Source organism: Sinohyriopsis cumingii, chromosome 5 (genome assembly GCF_028554795.1).
Source record: "Sinohyriopsis cumingii isolate HCF-2022 chromosome 5, ASM2855479v2, whole genome shotgun sequence".
Classification (NCBI taxonomy): Eukaryota; Metazoa; Mollusca; class Bivalvia; order Unionida; family Unionidae; genus Sinohyriopsis; species Sinohyriopsis cumingii.
The window spans coordinates 110,425,169-110,451,200 of record NC_142965.1 but is presented as its reverse complement, the minus strand read 5'-3'; the positions used below and the strand labels follow the sequence as shown (position 1 = coordinate 110,451,200).

General features: G+C 39.9%; 1 protein-coding gene across 1 annotated transcript; it reads right to left on the bottom strand.

Moving 5' to 3' along the window:
* Nucleotides 1–907: 907 nt before the first annotated feature.
* On the bottom strand, nt 908–17,812 carry LOC149799981 (uncharacterized). The gene is made up of 4 exons (XM_089957157.1): nt 17,668–17,812; nt 17,120–17,213; nt 15,776–15,865; nt 908–2,568 (listed from the first exon to the last, which is right to left on the bottom strand). The coding sequence occupies exons 1-4, from the start codon at nt 17,707–17,709 to the stop codon at nt 1,940–1,942; spliced, it is 855 nt and encodes a 284-aa protein (XP_089813283.1). The 5' UTR covers nt 17,710–17,812; the 3' UTR covers nt 908–1,939.
* Between the last annotated feature and the right edge of the window lie 8,220 nt (nt 17,813–26,032).

The following is a 26,032-nucleotide window of genomic DNA, read 5'->3' as shown; positions in this document are numbered from 1 at the left end:
AATACAGAGTAAACTGCAGAACCAGGCCCTGAAGGGGTTGGGGTGAAGTTAAATATTTAAGCCTGATTCAGTAGTGAACCAGAACATAAAGTTTCAAGCCTAATACGAGGAATGCTAGAAGTCATTATTATTATTATTATTATTATTATTAGTAATAGTAGTAGTAGTAGTAGAAGTAGTATTGGCCAGAAAAAAAGCAGCTGTAATCCATAATTCGCACACGTGCACTGTGCAGTATTTAATATATTCCACTATACGACATGATCTTTAAAACTTAAACTACTTGTATCAAAATTGCGGTTGATAGATCAGATTAGATTACACTAGCTTCAACGTCATCAATGTAAGATTGTAACTGAAATTTTAAGATGGGCGAATCACGAGAACAAGGTTACTGACACGAGTACAGTGTTCCTCTCGTTCATCTCATCCTAACAAAAAGAACGGTCGCTGTGTTCGAGAACCGCCATGAACCACGTTCTCAGGTTGGGACTCATCACCGCATAAGGCGAGTGTAGACATGTAGGCAAGAACAAAGATGGTGGAACATGCCAAACGTTGATCCGCATTGATTTTTCTTCAGAGATCAACTCAGGAACAATCAAGAACCAACGCGAATATGTTCTTGGTGTTAGGGTCAAATCCAAAAGCCGTCGTATCAAACCGTACTCGCCGGACAAGTCGATATATAAAATTGTATTACCGCATGTCAAACCGTATTAAGCGGACCAGTCGTCGTATCAAACGTTACTCACCGGACAGGTCGTCATATCAAACCGTACTACGCGGACCAATTGTCGTATCAAACCGTATTCACCGGACCAATCGTTCTATTAAACTGTACACACCGGTCATTATGATAGCCCGAGTTAGGTTTCTGTCAAATTTCTTAATACAGAGCAGAACAGAACAGAACACAAACTTTATTTAGCAATGCGTTTATATCTACATACATGGGAATGCATAGTCACACAAAAGAAGATGAGAAATATATTTCTACTATGTATTACATATTATATAAATATAATGTATGGAAACAAGCACTGTATTACTAATTTTAAATACAACAATCTAATTAATTTTATTAGCAGCTGAATGAAATATAGTCATAAATAACTTATAGTAATTAGCTATTTTTCAGATTTTTTTTTTTTCTTTTGCGAAGTATAGCCTAAAAATGTTGACGCAGCACTGAAAATTGTTTCTGAATCTGCATAGAATGCTTCACAATTTTTGTCATATTCAACTGTGAACAATACTATTCTGGTAAATATTTTCGAGCCCAAATCCATATAAAATAGGCAAAGCAAAAATTATATTCATTTTAACAGCTCATACATTATACTTCCTACATGGCTGCTAGTTTCTTGGTAGCTCTTCGTAGCGACCCTTTTCTGTACTACTGTTATGTGATACTGCTATAAGTGACTGATTGGCTGCCGTAAATAGATTTTATGGAAGACGGCATGTAACATCAATCTTCGACTTTGATATTCGTATTAATAAATCGTACGAATCCACCAATCCCCGTGGATGTGTGGTCAATTGTTTAAATGAAGGAAAATTAGGTATCATCGTGTTTTCAAACTATTCAAAGAAAGAGCCTTCTCTCTTGGGGGTTCTTGGAAATACAGCGTAAACAACGAACTCAAACCAAACTCACGCAACATGTTTGACATTATGTTTTTGTAAAATTTTCTTGTTTGCTTAGTTATTGTTTTTCTTCCATTTAGTTTTGAGGTGAATGTAAAAACTAGGGTGGGATGTTCTTTATTAGTTATTGCTGCTTGCTAGACCCCTTGACTTGTTCCAATGTACATGATTAACAAAATGTTAAAACAATTGAATACAAGTAAATTTCACACATCTGACAAATCTATTAAAGAGTTATTTCCACTTTAATTGGAATTTGCAATTACATATAGTAATTTACACGCCTTTAGTCCTTGAAATATAATTTTGTTTCGTCAATTTCGGACCCAGTTCTGAGAGTCAAACTCACGTTAACACGCCCAGAATTAAACACGCCGAATATCGGCCATAATGGCCGTGTGACATCTACGTTCCTGAACCGGTAGAACTGTCGTCTGTTTACAGCATCTACAACCTGCAGTTCTCCTTCCTCCACGTTTACAAGGAATCCAAGTTTGGAGAGGTATTTTGTTCCAGATTGGATGTGCGTCTTCAAAGATCTGTGACGTAACAATTTTCCATTATGCCAATTCTGAAGACAAAACACGTTACAGATAGGACACATACGCACGCACATCATCCATGCGTATCGACAAGCGCAGGCTGTAAACTTCTTATCTATTTCGTCTCCTTGGGCAATTCCGATTTCAAATATTTGATCCTCACGTAAATGACGATGTACGTAAAAATAAACGTCCACCTCGAAATAAAATCGTCCAGGCTTGGCAAAAGCTCTTGTTCCGATGGCGCCGGGATATATCTCGAGCCTTTGACCTCTCGCCTTTGATGACCCTCCAAAGTTTCGGAGCGTCTTGTTCAAGTTTGTGATGTCATTTTGCGGATGAAAACTACCGGTGTCGAGAAAGAAGTTTGGACCTGCGGTGTAAGAAAAGGAGTCAGTTTCAGTTGACAGTGATGCTTGTTATTACACATAAATCACAAATGACTTCATTATATTTTACAAACTTAAGGGAATCAGATACCTAACATTAAAAGAATAAACAAAACAAGAGTACCAACCCCACATACATTTGAAAGATTTAAGTCAAACCGAAGTTTTCAATTTGTCAACCATTTACATTTACTGATAAGAATCAGAGACGCAGGTCAACATTTTAGGGTGGTTGTCTTTTAGCCGCTTTAAGGTGTTTAGCTCCGTGGATCTGGTTAGTGTATGTTTGGCAATGAGAGTAACGTGTTCTGCTGATGGATACAACAAGGCGGTCGACCCGACCTCGTATGGGAATCGAATTGGATACTCCTGTGAAGGAGTCCTTCACGCTAAACACTGAGCATCAGAGCCTGTTACTGCTAATTATTATACTTAAAATAGGGCAAAATTAGTTATGGAAATTTAACAGACCTTTCTCATTATGGAAATCCAAAGGAACTTCCTTATTATGAAAATCAAATAGACCCTTCTCAGTATGGATGTCCAATAGAAATGTCATCATTATGGAAATCCAATAGAACTTCCTAATGATGGAATTCAGAAAGACCTTCCTCATTATGAAAACTCGACAGAACTTCCTTATTATCTTATTATGGAAATCAAATAGACCATCCTCATTATGGAAAGCCAATAAAACTTCGTTCAACCGCTTTATTGGCTAAGCGAAACTTTATATATATATATATATATATATATATATATATATATATATATATATATATATATATATATATATGGAGTGTATGGACTGTCCGGGGAGGGGTATCACCTCTAGTTGTGGGAAGCTGTCGTACTACTTCAGGGGTAGCTGACCCGCCTTTGGTCCCTTCTTGGCATTCAGTTCTCACCTGTGGATCCAAGAGGCTGTGGCATGCACAGCGTCAACATTACGGAAAACGGACTTGACTTGCCGGCAAAACCAGGCTGAGGGTAGCCGACGGGTCTTAAACCCTCGGTGAGTTATCCACCTAGCATGTGACGACTTGATCCGGCAGCAGATGGTCAACGGGCAGAAAGATGGTCAACAGGTGGTTTGGGGCGAGAGAGTGAGGTCGACGAACTGCACATCTCTTCCTCGCTTAAAACAAAGTCACTGCGCAAGTCGCTCTTGTCATCCAACCATGCCATTTCATCACCCACTAAAGTCCTGTGGCGTCAGGCAAGCGACGTAGTGGCAGGTGTATCCGCAAACCTGCACGCAGGCGGCTCAGGCCATTAGGGCTGTTCACCACTGACACGGAGAAGCAGTGAAGTTCGGCAGACCCCTGAGCGACTGAGAAGCCCTCTTCAAAAATGCACAGCTCACCTCCTTGGCATGAGGAAGGGGCTAGAGAAGGTGCCCTTAACATTGCCTGCTCTAAACCTCCCTAGCCAGCTTACCGTGGCTGGCGGCCACCCTACCCTAGCGATCGAAATATAAAAAAGAAAATGACGATTGTTCCTCTGGCATGGAACGTGCGCACCTTACTGGCCAGGATGACGCGGAAAGACTTGAGAGGATAACCGCCCTAATAGGAAAGAAAATACAACGTGGACATTGCTGCCTTGAAAAAAAAAGGTGAACTCTGTAAAAGGGGCTCCGGATATACTTTCTTTTGGAGCTGCAGAGGAAGTGAAGAGCGCCTTGAGGCTGATGTCAGATTTGCAGTAAAGTCAACAATGATTGGTAAATTGGCTGGATCTCCCAAAGGAGGAAACGAGAGACTCGTGACCATGAAGCTCTCCCTCCTGCCTTGAAGAAAGCACCTAACCATTGTCAGTTACTATGCTACAACCATGACCAACCCAGATGAAGTAAAGGTAAAATTCTATGAGGATCTTCACTCCGTCATTTCTGACGTTTCAATGGCTGATTAGCTCGTCATTCGTAGCGACTTCAATGCAAGTTTAGGTTGTGATCACTCTGCCTGAGACGGAGTGCTAGGAAAGTACGGAGTGGGTCACTGTAACACCAACGGTCTTCTTTTGCTCCAGACTTGCGTCGAGCATGAATTGCTGATCACCAATAAGTCTTCCGCGTCCCTACCCGAAAGCAGACGTCATGGATGCATCCTCACTCTAATCACTAGCATCTCATCGACTACGTCATTATCAGGAAGTGGGACAGGCAGGAAGTGTGTTTGACCACGTCCTTGTACGGCGCCGACTGCGGCACAGATCACCTCCTCATCATCACCAAGTTCAGCATCCGCATTCAACCCAAAAGACGTCCGCAGTGAAAGAAGGCTCCTAAATGACTAAACATCACCAAGCTGAAACGCACCAATACCAAACATTCTCTCATGGATGCCCTGGAAGAAAATCTGAAATCTACCCCTCTGGACAATCAGAATGTGGAGACCGACTGGGCGACATTTAGAGAGTTGGTATACAGCACAGCTTCGGAAATCCTAGGACCGTCAACACCGCCTCCACGAAACCTACTTCAACAACCCCATGTCCACCTCCACGAAAGATGCGTACAACAACATAAGCAGAACCCTTGAGCAGAAACTTCGTCAGATGCGAGACATATGGCTGAAACAACAAATATGATGAGAACCAGTACTACACAGACAGGCATGACATGAAGAACTTCTACAACACCCTGAAAGAAGTGTATGGACCTACATCCTCTAGATCATCCCCCTTCTCAGCGCAGACGGGAGCACACTACTAACTAAGAGAAGATTCTTCAATGTTGGGCTGAACACTTCTTTTGCGTCCTGAATCGCCCTTCAGCCATCAGTGATGAAGCATAAATCGTCTCCCCCAATTCCCCATCAGTGAAGCACTGGATGACCCCCCAACCTTGCTCTCGACACAGAAAGCGATACGTCTGCTCTCTAGTGGCAAAGCCCCTGGTTCACACTCCATCCCAGCTGACGTCTACAAGGAAGGGGGCACAGCCCTGATAGAAAAGCGCAGACAACTGTTTTTACTGATGTGGCATGATGAGACGATCCCCCAGGAATTCAAAGACGCTTCCAAAATCCACCTGTATATGCGCAAAGGGAACCGCCGGGCCTGCGAAAACCACCTGGGTATATATATATATGCTTTTAATAGCGAAAACGATACTCGCCAGAATCCTACTGAACCGCCTTACTATGCACCTTGACGAGAGACTCCTGCCAGAAAGCCAGTGTGAATTCCGGAAAGAAGGTGGGACCATTTAAATGGTGTTTGCTGCAAGTCTGCTACAAGAGAAATGTCAGGAGCAAAACGCCGACATCTTCTCCATCTATGTCGACTTGACCAAGGCCTTTGATACTGTGAGCAGAGAAGGCATGTGGAAGCTAATCACAAAGTACGGATGCCCGAGAACATTTATATCCATGATGCAGCATTTCCACGACAGCATGCAGGCACGAGTCCAGGACAATGAAGAGAAATCTGAGCAATTTCCAGTAACCAATGGCGTCAAGCAGGGTTGTGTTCTGGCACCGACACTGCTCACTGTTATCCGCCATGTTGGCTAATGCTTTCAGAGACGAAGATGTTGGAGTCGGCATCAGATAGTGTACAGACGGAAAACTGTTAAACACAGGAAGCTTCAAGCACAAACCAAAGTTATGACAAACACCATCAGGGAATTCTTATTTGCTGATGAATGCGCCATTAATATTGGCTCAGAAGCTGACCTGCAACGCATCGTTGACAAGTTCTTCAGCTCCTGCACAAGCTTCGTTCTCACCATCAGTACCAAGAAGAATGAAGTCCTGCATCAGCCGGCACCTGGAAAGCCCTATGTTGAGCAGAACATCACGGTCAACGGCCTAAAACTCACGTAGTGAACCGCTTCACCAACATTGGTAGCACATAGTCACAGAACGTCATTATTGACGATGAAATGAACCTCCGCATTGCCAGAGCCAGCTCAACTTTCGGCAGACTGTATGCCAACGTCTAGAATAGTAGAGGCATCAGCATCCAGACCAAAATCAAGGTCTACAGGGCAGCTGTGCTCCTTACACTACTTTACGCATGCGAAACGTGGACGGTGATTCAACGCCACGCCAGGAAGCTGAACCACTTTCACACCACAAGTCTCAGGAAAAACCTCAACATCAAGTGGCAGGACAAGGTACCAGACACTGAGGTACTCGCCCAAGCAGGTCTACCCAGCATCCACACCATCCTGATGCAGTCCATACTAAGCTGGGCGGGACATGTTGTACGCATGCCAGACAACGGGCTGCCTAAGAGACTCTTCAAAGGCGAGCTACAGCAAGGACAGCAATCCCACGGAGGTCAGGAGAAACGCTCCAAAGACAATCTGAAAGCTGGATTGAAAGCGTTCAACATAAACCCTGATTCCTGGGAGCATACAACAAGCGATTTACTCCCTTGGCGTTCCTTCGTGAACAAAGGTTCCAAGTTGTGCGAATCTAGCAGGACAGCAGCTGAAGAGCTGAAGAGGCAAGCCAGTAAAACGCGTGCTATCAATCCTCCTGGAAATGTCCCACTCATCCCTTGTCCATTATGCAAACGGACATTCCAAGCAAGGATTGACCTCATCAGCCACCTGCCCCTCCAACCATATGATAACTAGAGTGATCCTCGTCGTCTCGACGGACGAACAACACACACACACACACACACACACACACACATATATATATATATATATATATATATATATATATATATATATATATATATATATATATATATATATATATATATATATATATTCGTTCATCTGAACTCATATTCATCCAAGCTTTCTTCCTATTGCCTCGAGAAGTCCTAATCAATGAGGCTTTAACTGAATATATTTCAGCAACGAATGATGGCAATACATTTACGTTATCGTTGTCATTGATTTTATAAGGATACATGCGCTGTCCTTGAGACATTGGAAAGTTCAGTCACACACCCGTGGTGGTACTGACTCGCGGTATAAGGGCTGATATTGCCATTCATTAATACATGCACAAACCGTTAGCAAATTTTGTCTGGACACATCGGTGTACATTTTATACACTTAGCGATATTTCTAACGACTGGGTAACTACCTTGGGCTGAAGGGTTCCTTTGGCGACATATACATTATACTTCGGAAGAAAGTTGTATGTTTGGCGACTTGTAAATCCACGTGGAATAGCACAACCCTCTGTCCTGTGGCCATTTTGAATTTCGCGGTAGATATGACTGTTACCGGATACCGGTAAGTGCATAACATGTACGCAGGCGTGTTCTGGAATGATTTGTATGCAAAATATTGCACATTTTAATGAACAGGTGACATTATACCCACATATCATCCATCAATACCAGCGCAGGTTTTGATGTTGATTTATCGGACTAGCTGAAATCCTGTCCATCAAAGTCCCTTCATAATAAATTTGATACTGTGTGTTGGGGCTCACATTCCAGTCCGGCCTAAATATTTAGTCTCCATTTATGGACGGATTACAAAGGTTCCGCCATAAGCATGTTGTATTGATATTTCACTTCCTGTACCTCAAATGACTAAACATTGCGAAGCAGAGAGATCTTTAATACCACTTATTATCGCTAACCGTTCTAATATGAATGATGAAGGTGGCACAAATAACGAAAAGTGGTTGTGATTTTAACAAAATGTGTATTAATAAAACCGTCTCAATAATCTTCTAGCCAATGAAAGTCTAGACGCAGATAAATTAAGGAAGATATTCAAATGATTATAAAGACCTTTACTTAGTTTGACTAACAGTCAGTACATATATTGGGTTGACCTTAACAAGTCATGACAATAAACAAAGTAAAGAGAACAAGTGTTTGGAACTAGTTTTATTTCTTCTCTCATCATACGTACGTGTTCGCTAATCCGGTTGACATAGCAAATATCCGCAATTGGATATTTAGTCGTCAGATAGCAGTGGAAATGTTGGAGAGGGATTTTCTAGCAATTTTAACTGGGTTAGGGGAGGTAGCCTACTGTGAAGCGTATGATACAACCGCATTCTCCTCACAAAGGGTTACCTCCCTTTGTAAGGATTATTAAACTGCCATAATGATATGGGGTCAGACCACCAATTATTTTTACAATATAGTACCTATTTAGATTTTTCCAAGCTGAATTCCAATGACAATAGGATTCCTAGGGGCGACAGCGCGAGTATAGTACATTAACACAAACTAAAACTTGTCAGTGGTACTCTACGTTGTTTGGAATGAAAGATGATCAAAGCCTAAGGGGTCATGATTCAATTTCCAGATCATTGAAAACATCGTTCTTGACTATATTTCATATTGACTTTACCTGTGCACTTCCACCACGCAACAGGCATCACAATATACCAATAACGTCAAACTGAAGCGCATCTGAGCCACTCTACATTGTCAATTGATTTTATCTCATTTTTTTATTCGATTGCAAAATGTAATATTAGATACAAGATATGATCCTGACAACGAGTCCGCACAGTTATTTGAAAAGACGATGTACTCAGGTTCAGAAAACCTGCAGGTCGAAACAGCCTTCCTGTAGCGATATATTCGGAAAAAGAATGAGCTGAGGAGCACGAAAACACGGATATAAATAGTGGCCATTTTGTACTACTCTACACCAACTGTTTTTTTTTTTTTTTTTTTAAGGCATACTAACCTTATTGACGCCCAATAATCGATAAAGTGGTATCACTAGTCTCGGTATTCGTAGCCGTAAGTTTTAGGACATCCACTAGCAAAACTTGGAATCTTGTCGTCGGGGTGCTCGTCCGTCCAGGCTCCTGAACCGTAGAATGAAAACATTATACGGTCCTCCCTGGTATCCCATGCAACTGTTCGTATCAAAGTACAGGAGGCGATCTCTCAACAGTTCTAAAGCTTCGTACAATTTTAAGCGAGCATGGGCTGTCACGTAAGCTGCAATGATGGCAGTTCAAAATTCCTCGGCTTCTACAAAGTCTAGTTCTTCTTAGTAATTGACTATGATCAATTCCTCACGAACGACGTCCACGTGTTTCATGTATTTGGTTTTGTCGTGAATCACCTGGAAGTGGCGGGAAGGTCCTGTCAAATACTTCGTCTTGGGGAAACACGGTCGTTGTGACATTTTACCCCACAAGCAATTTATCATCACTTTGGCAAACGATTGCCTTCCTTCGTTTATCTCCACGTGGTTTAAAGTGATGCCTTCCTACTCCCAGTATTTCTCTTTGAATTTATTTTGGTCTCAGGAGTGTGCCACCAGGAAGGAGAGCCGCTGGCTTCTTGTTTCAGTTTCTGAAAAGCATCCATGTAGTCTGCGAAAATGCCTTTCTCAGCCTCATCGACTTCGTGGCACTGTTCTGTCATAGGAAAGTGGTAACTTTCGTACATTTATAACAATTGTTATCCCAGGTCCAGAGCTTTAAACAATTCCACGGTAACCCACATTCCCGTCAACGCGAGTTCTTCCTGGATGTGCTGAAAAGGTCGGTCTTGGTTGCACGTTCGGCACAAGTACGGCACAACGTATCGAACGTAAGACTCAAGTCAAACGAGAAACTCTGGTGTGATACTGTGCCTCACGATCACATCACCAATGCAGTACCACACTTATTTGTTTCTGTACTAACACCATAACAAACTACGTGCAAACAGTGCAGACATAAGACTTTACCTTATGGACATGCTATAGCCCAGTATTAAAAAGGGACGACTTTCAAGAACAACACTTCATTGCGAGGGCAAGCGACGAAACGATGAATCACTCTACGCATATGGAAGAAAAAAGATGAAACAAACATCATTGACCTCTTTCACCACCATGCCATCACATCAAACTTCGTCCAAGAAGGGAAATGATTCAGTAGACCTAAAAGAGTATTTTAGCATCAAAATGACTCAGACAGCGACTTTGAGAACATTTAGGATAACTTACACCTACACGGTGAAATTTAAAGACTTCGCGTTTGACGTTCCACCCGAGGAAGTAGCAGTTTTCATGATGGACCTACTTGATTCACTGTTAGAGGAACTTAAACGTCAGTGCCAAGTCTAAGATCGAGGTCGTTGGAGCCTATCTATGTATCTCGACAGTTTGTACTCGCCGTGTGTCTCGGGTTTAGCAAACCTGCAGAATTAACTTCTTCCAAACGTTTGAGGGCTATTGAAGACACATGTAGATGATGACAGAACAATTTCATATGGCTTACGTTTTACCTGCAATGGGAAGAAGACGATGACTGCACTTGATCTGCTTTCCCGAATAGTGTACCTAGCACGATGGACATAACAGAGGATTTACGAATGAAAGGGAGTGCGTGATGGAAAACATCTGCGCTGAGGCACAAGTGGTAGCTGACCAAATTTTAAACAACCTGTGTGACGAATATAGAGAGAAACATGAACTTTGTCCTATTTGATTGTTTGTTACTTGTTTTGTTTTAGATTTTTCTTATAAATGATCATTTAATGTAAATACATTGCATATGAAGTGATTTTTAGAAAGACGTGAACTTTAATTTAAAAAAAAAAGTAGTTTACTAGAACCAAGAACTAAATCTCGTAAATAGGTTTGTTTCATGTCCAAATGTTTATGTATTAAATGGATAGTGCTTAGACCAAGTACAGACCATAGAGCCCATGTATATACTTGAATAAATGTTTTGTACCCATACAATAGACTTTTTCTCAAGCCTCTATTCTGTCTGTGAGTCTTTCTTTAGAACATATCTGTCCTCTTCTCTGTGTGTTTCCATCTTCATTGTTTGAATATGTATTTGTTAGTTTCTGTATGTCTATGTTTGTCCCTGTCAACCTTTGTCCCTACAAATGCATTTCACGCTATAAATAGTTTTGACTTAAAAACACCATGACGTCACCCATGTTGAACTCCCCTGGTGCCATTGCCATGTTAAATTCCAATTGTCCCTATACATGCCCACCCATGTTAAATTCCCACAGATACCATAGTGTCGGGACACCTTTTTGACTGGGACTTCCATCGACTCTATACAAACCCTTGGTTTTGTCCGATGTTAAATTTAACATAGACCCTAAACAGCTCCACGACTTTTTTGATTGGAATTTCCGTAGACACTAAACAGCCCCCATTTACTACTAATATCATTGCAAAGTAAACGTGCAGGTTTTTCATCGATTGTTGAAACGATGTCGAAAGTTATTTTTTCCACTCGAATCTTTTAGCATGAGTATCTTGTTCGTATTAATATCCGAGTATTCGTCTGCCAAGTAGCATTACTTTCACCTCTGCTTCTCTTTCTGGGATTTGACTCGCATCAGAAAGAGAAGATGATATTTCAATTGAAACTTCAGTCTAATCTCGTTCACCCCTCCATCTCGCATGGATCCGTGAGATCTCCGCCATACTAGGATCTTGTAAAATGCTTCGTCATTTGAAGTAACCGATGCCAGGCGCTTCTGTGAAACTTTGCACAAGTGAAACTAATAACGCATTGTTATATATCTCAAAACATATCGAATAATATCTCATCCGAACATTGAGTCCAAAATCATATTGTAAGCTTCAATGGTATAGTTATTAATACATATATAAACGCAGGAGGTGCGTATCAATCAGCCACTAAAAGTATTAATTATACTCCAAACATAACGTTTTACGTAGCTTCCCTACATCAGCCACTTAAATCACTTTTCAAAATTCAAGTTCGTCTAAGTTTGCTAGGACCACGAATAGACGGCTACCCTATGCGAGCTCCAACATTTTGATAGACAATTGGCTCCGACCTCACATCCCAAACCCGGAATACTTCCCAAATTGATTGTCGGACGTCTAAAGAACAGATTCGTATAATATCATAGGTCGTGAAAACAACACTCAACAATATTTCAGCAATCAATAAATAAAATGCGTACACGTTTAATTTCTTATAGTATTCCTGCAACCGTGTAATGAAAAAAAGAGTAAATTATTTGGTTTCAATTGTCTGAAAGTATTGCTTGTGTTGTTGTTAGTGATGGCATGTTACCTATTCATTGTACGTTATGAAGATATAATGGCTTAATAACTGCCACGGATGGGAGGGCAGTTCAAAAATGGCCACTCAAGGTTTTTATGATTTTTCTTTAAAGAATGCGATGGGAAAAGGCCGAGGACGTTCCGATTAGTTGGGAGTTCTGTCCAGTCGGAACATTATCGGTCCAAACCATGGTAGTTATTATGTGATAATAACTTCACTGGTGTCACAAAAATCCGATGGCGTGTAATCGCTAACGGAAACCTAAGCAACAATATCGGGATAAGGACTCCAAATAGTCTCTTCAAGTTTAACGTTCCACTGTTGCATGAATAATAATCTATATAAAAAGGTGCAGGTATTTCATTCATTATAGAAATGACGTCAATTCTTATTTACAAAACCACTTTATAAGCTTATGTTCTGTCATATCTAGTCCGATGTTCGTCCGCCAAGACTCTTACCGGTTTGGAAGGTATCACGATGACTACCTTGACTAACTTGCATCGAAAAGATATTTCAAATGGTGCTATGTCATTCGATGGTATTTTCACCGGTAATCTGATTGGTCAGCTTGATCATGTTGATATAAAGAACACGTACGATTTTTATAAAAGCATTACACCCTATTTAAGATTGCGCTTGCTGAAAACTTTTCGCCACAATAGCTTTAGTGCAAAATATAAAGGTTTTGCTAAATGCGAAGGATGAAAATGTAATGAATGTTTTGCTTACAGTGATGTAGCACACGTTCAATAATATTACGAGGTAGCATGTGACAGGAATCACAATATAGTGTCGTCACAATGCTGAAACTCTGAGACTACCTGCATAGTCTGACGATTTTTCCCCTGTTTTGTTTTGATTTCAATATGTGATTATAGATCCAAGGTAGGAACCAGTCAAGATGATAGCATATTAATGAGCACAGTCGGTGTACTAAGATTTAGATCACTTTTGGGTCAAAACATCGTTCTGGCAGCGGAGACCTCAATGCCTCCTAAGGTACTCGTCTTTACGGGTCACTTACACATATCTCCTCTGTTCACGTGAGCTCGAATGTCAGCTCGACCATGGAGGGTAATTTGAGAAAGCTTGCCAGTAGCTCCCCGTGGGTTTATGATCCTTGCCGTAGTCTTCCTTCGCCAGATTTATTGGCCACCGTGTCCTATCATGAGCTAAAAAATTATTTTAAGACCACAACAACAATTACAGCCATACTCTTAAACGAAAGGTCATGTGACCTATATTTAACATTTTGTTGGCTTATGTTAAGTTTTTACATTTAGTTCTTAACCAAAAACAAAGTCTATTATGTGCTATACAATTGCTTCAAGCCACGTAAACCAACCAAAATCTTCGCGTTTCAGCTGCTGCGGCGCGTGCCAGTATAAAAGTACAGCGTTTGCAATACATAAAATTTCAGCATTTAAAATAGATAAATAAATAAACAAAAATATATAAATGCATATTGTTTAATATACTATATTTGTACTTTTGAAAAATCACTCAACAATGTAAGCGTCTCTACTATCTGGCGATTTACTATACACATTGGGATATCATCGCTGCCCCGACCAGCTCGGCAAATACGTATGTATGTTAATAGTCTAACAAAATATAATTGGAAAAACTTGCCCCCCCTCCCTTTTTTTTTCTTCTTTTTTTTTGTGACGACTTGCTAACATTCCACTAAAATATGTCTTGATCATAATATCATGTAATTAAAAGTCCTTGCAAAAATGAGTTAACATTTGTTTTTGCAAAATGTGAAAATGCTAATGCTGATTTGAGCGCTTCCGTTGTAAAATCTTCAGTCTAGCGCGTGTGGGGCAGTCATTTCGATCAGTTCTCTGTTTCAGGCAGCGCGTATTTTCCAATAATGCCATATATAAAGAAATTTCAGTCACAGTACATGAAAGTAACGTAGTAGTATATCCATATTCTCTCCGCCATGTTTGTTGCAAATGCAAACAAATTCACCTTACCCCAGTCCCGGTTTCAGAAGTAGATTATAACTGCCGTGGGAGTGGTCGGCTTTGATAAATCGCCGGAAACTGGCGCCGTCGCAGACTGGTGTGCACTACGCCAAATCGAAGCATGACTGGAGAATTATATGATACCTGTTTTTGACATCAACGAGTTCGGTAAAAGAAAGTGTTCTAACAGGATTATACTTGAAAAAGATATCGGCCAAGAATAAGTCATGTTGACTGATAAATCGCCATAATAAAAAAGTCTCTCTCGAAACTCCAAAGGTATATTATGTAGCTTGCTCATCACATCATTTGCTAGCATGTATGTCGGTATATAGTGCTGCTATATTATTTCCCAGGTTTTTTCTAATGCTGTCCGAAAGGCCCACGCTTTTTTTGTGTGCCATACAAGCATGAGGAATAAATACTTCGAGCTTTTCGAGTGTAGGGATCCGAATATAGCTCATCCTTTCCGTAAACCCGATGGTGCTGGGCGCAGTAGTTTACATCAAATCAAAATAAAATGTCTGCTAGAAGAAATGGTGCCTTCCATAAAAGGAGCAGTAGCACTATATGTTGCCATAGCAACAGGTATAATGATAAAGACGCATTTTCTGTTGTTGTTTGGGAGAAGAGATCCGTGGCCAAGTGATATCCAAATGTGGTTGTAGCTTTTGTGTCACGACTAATTCCAACGTTTGGTCAAATGATCTAAGAATCTGAGCCCATCACACAAGAAAACCAGCAGATATACATAAAGTAAGGCTAAAAGCATGAAGAGATCCAAATATACATAAAGTAAGGCTAAAAGCATGAAGAGATCCAAATATACATAAAGTACGTTGGTGAGATGGACCAATAATAATGTGAGAACCAAAGATAGAACCCATCACTATAGATGCAAAGCAAGCACATCACAACTACACGAGGCTTATGAACAATGAAAGTGTTGACATGCTAAATCTTTCGTCTTATTTATTAGCCTTTGATCTACTAAGTTATTTATTTCATTAAGCATGATCGTTAAATTGCACAGCCTTGGTGCGGCCATGTTTGAATGTTTTCTTGAAATATCAGCATAATGCTGTCTTTAACAGCTGTAGAACAAATTAGCAATGAGCAACGTGCATGCAGAGTATTTGCATGGCTTCTCTCTCTCTCTCTCTCTCTCTCTCTCTCTCTCTTCAGTTTTTTTTTTGTTTTGCATGTGTATAAAAGATGTACAATTATGATGAAACTGCAGCATGACGGATACTTACATACACATGGCCAATAAATACGGATATTCCTTGGTCTTCGTCCACACTTTTCTAATCTATCTAATTCTCTGAGGTCGGGAACGCTGGAAACTTGCAACAAGAGAACATTTGATTATGCCTTATAGATAGAGTGCTACATGTTTCTATGTAAGGACATACATACATACATACATACATACATACATACATACATACATGTTGCTGTTGTTGTTTTTAGGGTTTAACGCCATTTTTCAGCACACGATAGGCTATACATGGCGGCCAGTATTAATGGTGGAGGAAGAACTCGGGAAAACCCCGGAAAGAACCACCGACCCACGAGAAGCTACTGGCAAGCTTTCTCACATACCCACATTAGCCGAATCTGAGACTCAAGCCTACGCAGACAGAGGTGAGATGGCAGTGATCCGTAACGGAGAGCGCTTTAGACCACTCGGCCACTCGGGGTCCCACATACATACATACATACAGACAGACAGACAGACAGACATGCATGCATACATACATACACACACATACATACATACATACATACATACATACAGACAGACATGCATCCATCCATTCATCCATCCATACAGACAGACATTTTATTTAACTTTTCAGCCACAAGCTTTAGAACTAATTATTGCATAATTTATAAATTTATTCCATAACACGCATATAAAAATCGATAATGTTCCTATTCCTAGGTTATTGTTAATCATGTAACGTAACAATATATGCTTCACGTACTATCGCTCGCTGAGGTAATTTGAGTTTCAGGCAAAATATGAAGAACAAAAGGTTGTAACAATACTATACCAAGGAATATTTAATTCCAATATTTCCTTGTATTATATATAATCCGTATTTTGGTTAACTTGATGTAATCTTTGTTGAAGAGGTAATAAAGTCAGTCGGTCAAAGAAGCACGCACGCACGCATACATGCATACAAACATATATAAATGCATACATCTGTCATGTATATTGAAATACACTTGTATAAGTTGTCCATCCATTTCCTTTTCTTTACTATTTCAAAGGTAATGTTCGTTGTATCATTAATATCAGTGCCATGCTAAGCCAAATGCTAATTAGTTTTTACTACATATTTGTATGAAGACAGGTGTTGACATGTTTCGTGCTGACATTACGTTAGTTGACAGAATAAAACTCTTTTATTCTTTGTCACTGATTCTTTGTTGTATTCCACGATCTTCTATCATCATGAATTTGTTTAATGTGATGTAATCTCTGCTGAAGAGGAAATAAAGACATACATACATACACACATTAACATCCAGCTACTAATTATCATTGCATAAATATATAGCGTACGGAATACAGTAAAGGAACGTACCATTTTTCAAAAGATGCAGACTTTGCTTCAATCCTAGATGACTTCTTTCTTCTTTCTGCTTCTTCTCTTTGTAGAGTGACACACTAAACTTGGGCTGTTGTAAGAAAATATTGATATGGTTAACCTAAAAGATAAACACCCAATCGGTGCATACACAAGACTCTAGTTTGAAGATGTATACTTAGAACCACTATCGATGAAATTGGCGAAGCCCTGGAGATATCGCGTTGTCCGTCTTTCTCTCCGCTTACCTTTTGATTTCTACAGAATAACTTTTATGTGAATAGTTTGATTAAATTGTTCTTGTGGTTTTAACGCCAATTCTCAACACATGATAGGCTATACAAGGAGACTAGTATATCTGGTGGAGGAAGCAACTGGAAAAACCCAGTGAAGTATACCGAACCACAGGAAGCTATGTTAGTTGAGCCCTAGACTCGAACATACGCAAACAGAAATGAGATGTCTGTAAAGTCGAGCGCTTTAAATCGCTTGGCAACTCGTTAAACACCTTGTAAATTATAAGAAATAATCATAATCTAACTTACCTTGTTTATGCCATGACCGTTTGTCACATTTACTACATCCATGGATTAGTTAATAACGCATACTGTTGTACAACTCTGTAAGGTGTTTGTGGGGCATACATAACGCTGTACACCAAGTTTGTATGTACTGTGTATCAATCGTGCAAAATGCAGATAATATATTTACGCAGAATCGTATTAAGGCAGTATGAATGACTGTATTCTTAAATTGTACAATTGTGTTATTGTAATATGAACTCTGAAATCACAAACTATAATCGGCACGCGATTAAAATGTCTATTCTTTACATCGGTATGTACTTCGCCGATTTAAAAGCCAGATTGCAAGGCATTGTCTGAACATACCTGACCGAATCCATTGAACAGTGTTTCTACCAATGAAATAAGCACCAGTGTGGCCCCGAGTTTTTCTTGTCGTATTGACTGCCGGTCTGTTCTAAACCTATGATGAATTGTATGACCAGATTACGTATGGAACCCCTCTCGTCCCTCGCTTAGCTGTGGACTTTGGATTAATGACGGCAACGTTTTGGCCCAAGGATGCATCACGTAATGATGTTTAAGTTGACAATAGGGTGCGGTTTATATCTACACCTGCCAAAAATAAAACTTTAGAAAATGCTACATTATTTTTTATATTACCCTTTCTGGCCTCGGTCTTTATTTTGTATGCTTTTGGTGGGACACCAACACTTATTTTGCACTATGTAGTAAGGATTATGCTGTTATAAACTTGATACCTACATGTTCATTGCACTTGAGAGTATTTAAGAGAGTTACACAAATTCAGGTGAATATCGTTAAGTTTGTAAAGAATTACAAAAAAATAAAATTATAACAAGAATTTAAACCATCCCGTTCCAGACATAATATTTATAAACACGAATTTTCGTAGTGTTTTTTAATGCGAATCATGGCATATTTTGTAATGAATTTGATAATCCTTACGCCTGTGTTGAAAATTGCTATATACGTCCTTCTTGTTTAGACAACACTTTATTCACGAAATTACATCCATTTAACCTATTTTGCTAATTTTGAAATATTGCACAGTTCTTTCAAGCTATCACAGATTAAATTTCATAAAATTCAGAATATAATTATTGTGCTGACATTTTTTTAAGATACAGCTTGATGTGTGAGTGTTATTTAAAAAAATAAGGGTTCCAGGCAAAATTTAGACTTTATTTCTTTAAAATACCCTATTTATGTGGCAATAACCTTGTTTAACTCTATGGCTATTCTCCGCTGTTGAGTAGAAATAAAATAAGAATATTGCCCCATTGTGACATACGTACAGCCCATTTCTACATCCCTCTAACACACGTATGCATCTCTCTCAAACTTATTGTAACCTGTAAAGTGCTCTCTTGCTGCAAAGGATGTAGGCAACTAATTGTATATAAATAATTAAAGAACAGCATAATAAACTGCAGGCACATGATGCAAGGCGGTATTAAATGATCATGGCTGCTGATTGGGAGGATCGATTAATATGGAAGAAGAACCATGGTAGGTTTGAAAAGTTCATATTTAGAGGTTACGCTTGGGTTTAAGAACATAATCTGTACTAAATATGGGGTGGGGTAGGAGCGAAGGAAAAATTGTGCACTTTATTATTTTGCGGAAATCAACGCTGAAGGCACGGAGAGAGAGAGAGAGAGATCATCGAGTATGAGAGTGCGCACATTGCAAAGATAGAAGATTCTAACTTCACCAGCATTTAAATGCCCTTTAGGCCGTTATACTCATATTTTTAATTTGCTATACATGCATACATACATACATACATACATACACACGCACACACACATACATACATACATACATACACACGCACACACATACATACATACATACATACATGCATACATACATACATACATACACACGCACGCACACACGCACGCACATACATACATACATATATACATACGCACTCACATACATATATACATACATACATACATACATGCACACATGCACACACACATACATACATACATACATACATACATACATACATACATACACCACTAATGACTGACATATATTATTGAAATAATTTCATTTAAAGAAAAGTAGTGTGGTTAAATATAATGCAGATCGAAAGTACAGTACTTATAATTTACTGCATTTGTGTGGGAGAATATGAACTAGTTTTTCGGAGTAATACTGCGCGATGTTTGGAGTGCAGTATTAGTCCCCAAAAATGAGATCATGTTTGCCCATACAAATGCAGTAGCCTTCTTATTATATCCTCATATTGTTTTCCTACCTAATTCTTAATAATAAAAGAATACACTACAAGAAACAAAGTTATTGAATTTGTGATATATTCCAAACTAAATACACATCTTAGATTCATCAATGCACAGTATCAACTCCACCTCTGATTATGTTCTATCATTGATTGTTTGGACTCATAATGTGCGAAAAATATTAATTCTTTTAGTTAAATAATCAAATGACATTATGCAACATAACATGTATTTCGCTTTGAGTGGGAAATATAGTCGAAATTAGAGCGCATTTTTGCGGTGTGTATCAAGTTTTGAAACCCATGAAATTGACCATGTCATTCGGATTTGCAGAAGCAATTAGGAAACTATATTTTGAGGAAATCAAGATGCAAAATGTAAGTATATGTATTTCCATTCTTATTGCCAGCTAAAGGGAACATAGGTGTATGCCCTGTTACTTGCATGATATATGTTTCAGAAAATCCAGCTATGTACATGACCTGTATGGCTTCTATCGCTAAACTACGTCCTAAACATTGTATCAAAAAACTTAAACGGGGAAATTTGCAAAGCAGCTGCTGTGTGACAGTCCGTTTAGATATCGTAAGAAAGAATTCTTCGTCATCTTGGCTTATCTGCTCTGGGGTTCTTTGCTTTCTATCAAATCCCTCTTGTGCATTTTGTTCTTTAATTTATTGTTTTTACTAACTTGAAAAATGGTACTGTCTGACAGATATGCGAAAGCTCTAGGCTTCAATATGTTTTTTGTGCTATTGCATAAACCCTAGAGTGCACTAGTCACAGTCTAAGCTATTCTATTTGCGTAAAGTTACGAAAATTTCTCCTGAACAGCTGTTTAAATGCTCACAATGATATTTCAATAATACGTCTGTCACGTTTGTTTATTTGTGGACATTGTGAACATCACGTTCATTCGCTTGCTTGTTGGAAAGTTTAATTTGCGACTCATTAAATAAATCCACATCGTTAACTTGATCATCCCTACTTTCAAATGTACGAAATATCTTGATTAGTTAATTAACAAGTCTAATAAAGCAAAAGCTAAATTGTCTACTACATGAGGGTACATTGTTTTGTTTTCAAAGAAGTTCATAATACACTATACTATTTTTTAGACACAAGTGTCGTGCAGTATGAAGTCATTCAGTATATAAAAATACTGCACAATTCTGATGTTATAAAGTTCACGGAGAAAAAATTGTTTATAATAGGAAAACTAGTTTCTGTACCACGCCAAGAGCGGAAGTGAACCAGTACCAGCACCATATGGCAAATGCATATTGAACCCAGCGCCTGCGCAAGCGCTTTTCCCTCGGATAGAACATCCGCTTAGTGCGCAGACAGAACAGCCATAGACATAGCTATCAAATGAAGCAATAAATATTATTCTTGAGGAGTATTCATTTATCATGCCTGAAATGCAGCGGGGGCCTATTCCAGCACGACGCCTATTCAGAAAGAGACGGCACGACTTTGTACAGGGGCAAGGTGGAGTCAAAGCGTTTGTGAAAGACGTTCGCCTTACCGTGCCTGAAGAGCATTAGCTAGGTAGACAACATCTATTTAATAATGTTGTGAATACAGGAGCAATAGTTATCTTTTCTAGAGACATCGACAACCTTTTTCTAGCCTCATCTTTATGGGTATGTTTGGAGAAATTCGCACCTGCCATAGAGAACATTTGCGACAAAGAAGCTGAAGTGGCAACTACAAAAGTGGCAACCTAATTTCAAAATGACTCTATCACAGCCATGCACATTGCGGGTTTTGAGCAGCTACTTGGCCAAGCTAATATTGTCATACTAAATAATATTGAAAATTAAAAGGTCAGGATGTAAATTTACTTCAGTGAAGCGCTTGACATTGTTATGTCGCAAATCCATACGTTTCGAGGACGGAGATAAATTCTAATGTCAAAATGTATACCACTACGATCTGTTATTGACGTGAAAACAAACATAATCTTTGTTTTTATTGGGCTATTTTATCAGCTTTTTACCCAGCAGACGATAAAAACGTTGACAGGCCACTGAAGGCAGCTTCACTTTACAGGCATCAACGTTAATATCAATATTGCTGATATAGCCAACTTTGAGCGCGAAAGTTACGGTTAGGAGATGGGTTTTCTTGACCTATTGCTGAATGCAGGGTATGGCATGTGAAGCAAACAAAATGGGTCTCTGCGTCTGAATAAATAAAAATCCTTAGCAATGAGGACGCACAACTAGGCAGACAATACCATCCTGGCCTTCCTGAATTACCATCACCAGATCCATGTTCATGCATCATCTATGCGGACCTCGAGGTACTGAATATACAATAGAAAGGCCATGTAAAATAGCATACATAAAATGTATGAGCAGGTAACATATAGCTTTCGATGTATAGACGTCTGCTGGGATGGGTTATCCAAAAATCTATCTAAAGAGTCAGTGTTATACCGTTCATCTAGAATCACTTTCATGTGCTAGAAGAGACTTGAGATGTGCTTCGAAACCCAGAACAAATTATCAACGAAAGAAATCATTAGAATCCCTTTCAGGGTGCGGAACACTGCCATATTTCGCGCCACGGTGCCGTGCATAGCGCACGGCATTGACTTTCTGCTTTCCAGTGGCTTCTATCCATACGACTACGTTAGAAGATGGACGATGTTTGAAAAAGTGCAATTCCTGCCTATACCAACATTTATAGTTAAGACACTCTGACATGTCTAAAGGGATTAATAACACACAGGTGTGTGTGTGTGTGTGTGTGTGTGTGTGTGTGTGTGAATCACTTGGCTGCAAAATACTCGGATATTACCACGTTCTCTACTTTACAAAAGGATGTACTTCTGCTGGATGGAGTGATTGAAACATTTTGACACACATCGCTTAAAATCTATGGCAATCACCAAGTCCGTTACTGAAGTTCTGCTTGAATGAGCTTGCGTGCCTTCATAAGAAGGATGGATGCAAAGCTGAAGCTGCCATACATCTGTTTATTGAGAAGGACATCCGTGGTGGCGGTTCGATGATAACCAGGCATTATGTAAAAGATAACAACCTAATATGTGCATATATAGACGCGACTGTAAAGCCAACAGACCGGCAACCTGGATCACTCCAAAAACTTCTAGGGCTGAGCCATGATGCGGAGTCCACCTACGGTTGAATTTAAGTTGATCCGCAAGATCATGCACAGATTACCGTGATTTCAACGGGTTCATCAAAAGGCTATATTTTTGAAGCAGATCTCGAGTATCTGGAGAGCTTCATGACGCGGACGGCGTCGTACTACTAGTCCCTGAGGAACTGTGCGTACCAGAAACCTAACTGTGCGACTATCAGCTTATATTAGAAAACTGACTGGGGTGGTGTGTGAACGAAGCTTGTTCCAAGCCCCTGAGAAAAGGTTGACTACGTAGTCCACTGTTGGAACTTTTCGCTCTACACCAAACTTAGTGTACGCGTCACAAAGATTCGATCAGAGCTCATGGATGGAGCAATGTATGCTTATAAATACGAACCTTAGGACGAAGGCTAAGAATTTTTTTGAAAAAGACATGTCCCTGCTCATGAACAATAAAACAGGTTTCGATGGCATAAGCAAAATTAACCTGAAGTAGCTTGATATATGAAACTGGGCAGTTCCCGACTACCTCGCAACTCAAGTATATGGCAACTATATCACCTAGTTCCCCAAATTATGAAATTGTTGAGGAAACTGAGTATCTTCAGGCACAATATATCATTCCTCGTGAAGGAATCTTCTGCGCGAAGAATTACTACCTGAAAGATGATTTATATGTGGATGGTCTGGGATGCTTAACCTATCAGCTAGGATGAATACTTTCAGCGACTACGCAGGGTCTGTGGAACGGCATTTCTGATGCATATAGGTACCACACCTTGGTATTTGATGCTAGACGCTTTTCAGTAGGAGCTTGCGATGATGGTAGAACCGCAGCATGAATCGCATCAACATAATGTTTGTCTGGGAGACTCCTTTATAGCTGCCTCAACGGCAGAAACTCGACCTACCGAAGCAGCGCTAGGCGGTGATGTTTTGATCTGGGCTGGTGACAACATCTCGTGCGCATGTTGGACGTTGCCCTGTACGCTCTGCTTGCCTAATAATTGCGACACACCTCTATAAATTCCGACCGGGGTTAATCTACAACGGCTTGGGCTACTTCAATGACTCCCACTTGTAGATACATGCCAAAATGTCAGCAACCTGCTTCCTTTGTTGCCAGAAAGTATGCCTTCTTGTAACGGCTAGAGATGTCAGCCATAGTCAGCGCGTACTTGCATGCGTATCAACCTACCTTATCGTGGAGCAGAAACAAGAGTTCGGCCTGATGACCTTGTCTTGGTTTTAAACATAAAATTGAGGTAGGGGAATTTTGCACTGTACCAGCAGATAAATATTCCGCATGACCTGTACCTAGAGATATACCATAAGAACATCTTGTGAGACTTTAGCAGTTTCTGTCAGCTTTATGATGGCTGACACACCCTTTGTAACCTTGCACTTTGTAGTATGGACGTAAACTTAATACCAACAAATTATATGTCATAACAAGCTAAAATGTCTGTTGCGCTTACTTGTTTTGAAAATACCAGCTTGGCAGCGAAAAATTGCCTTTGCTTGCCATCCGCTAATCGGCTTTCGGTCGGATCTTCTAAGCTGTCCCAACGATCATGCTGGCTTGGCTTCCAGACCAAGTAGTATCTCTTCCAAATCAAGGTCACTAGTAGATTATACCCTGCCTCTTACATAGTTTTGGATACGGTTCACTGATTACTCAAAATAGTAAGCAGACCCATGCCGTAACGTGTTAAGACATGACTGTCAATACATGAACGAATTAAAATATAAAGCCAATACATCAGTCCCGCGCCAAACTCTCGAGAAAATTGTTCTACTCTCGCACTCGATCCAATCGCAACCATGGGAGGTCGCTCAAAAGAGCCGACAAGATGGCGTTACACTGGTAGGTCTCTGAGCAGGTCCCAACTACATAGTTTTCACCGCGCGTGTCCGTTAATGTGTTTTAGCTTTTACAGTAAATGAGTACTGTCCAGAAGGTCTGCTTGTTTGAATCGCATGCACGGACATTGTGCTTGTGCTTTTGACCCACACGCTAATGCAGGTACGGCGGATGATATTAGCGAACTTAGTAAGTCCATTTCTCTGTCAAATGCAAGAAAAAAGGGCTCAATCGTGAAGTAGAAAAAGCGTACATTTTTCTCTAGCGCACAAAGCAGGGTATTGCGATTAAAATTCCTACGATTGACCTTAAGTATCTCCGCGTTCGTTCAGCCATGAGCCCATGGCCTATCGTACATCATGTTGATGAGTATAGTAGAGCAGATAATGATAATATAATCGATGTGGCCCCTAAATACAGATTCAAAAAGTTATCATGCCTGAGGTAAACTGCCCATTCTGTATGTTGAGCTGAGTGTGCATCATTATGTACATATGATATTCGACACTTTAGGCAGCTATTTTGTTTTGTTTTGTTTGGGGGTTTTATTCTTCGATTTGGTGCATTAAGCCTTTTTTGCGATTTCAATGCACTCTCAAGTTGCTTCCTGGTTGGTGAAGAGTTTGGTCTTCGTCGACATCATCTTGATGGAAAGGGCAAACTAGTTTTGGCAAAATATTCATCGGTATCTATCGACGGCAGCTCCACGTCCTTGATAGATTCTTAAGCCATTAGTTTTAGGGTTTCTTCTCGCAGCTGGTATCACGCAAGCCCATGGGTATATATATGGTCTGGGACATCCTCGTTTGTCATCGACACTATGTTGATGAGGGATCGTAAATCGGTGTCAATTTTGTTCGAACCTTTGGCCTTAAATAGAAGTGGCAGATAACTGACATATTGGAAGGTACCGATCTCATTGCATTGACCGGATCAAATGACACAGAAACCTAACCACCCAGTATTTGAGATACTTGAAGTATTAGTCGATTGGGTCGCTTTTGGTTAGGACGCTGGCAAAACTGTGTAGTACTTGTCATCACGATATCTGGGGCGTTCTTTGCTGTTCTCAGCCAAGATATTGAGTGCCTATCCATAACGTTAGATCTAACAGTCCTGATGC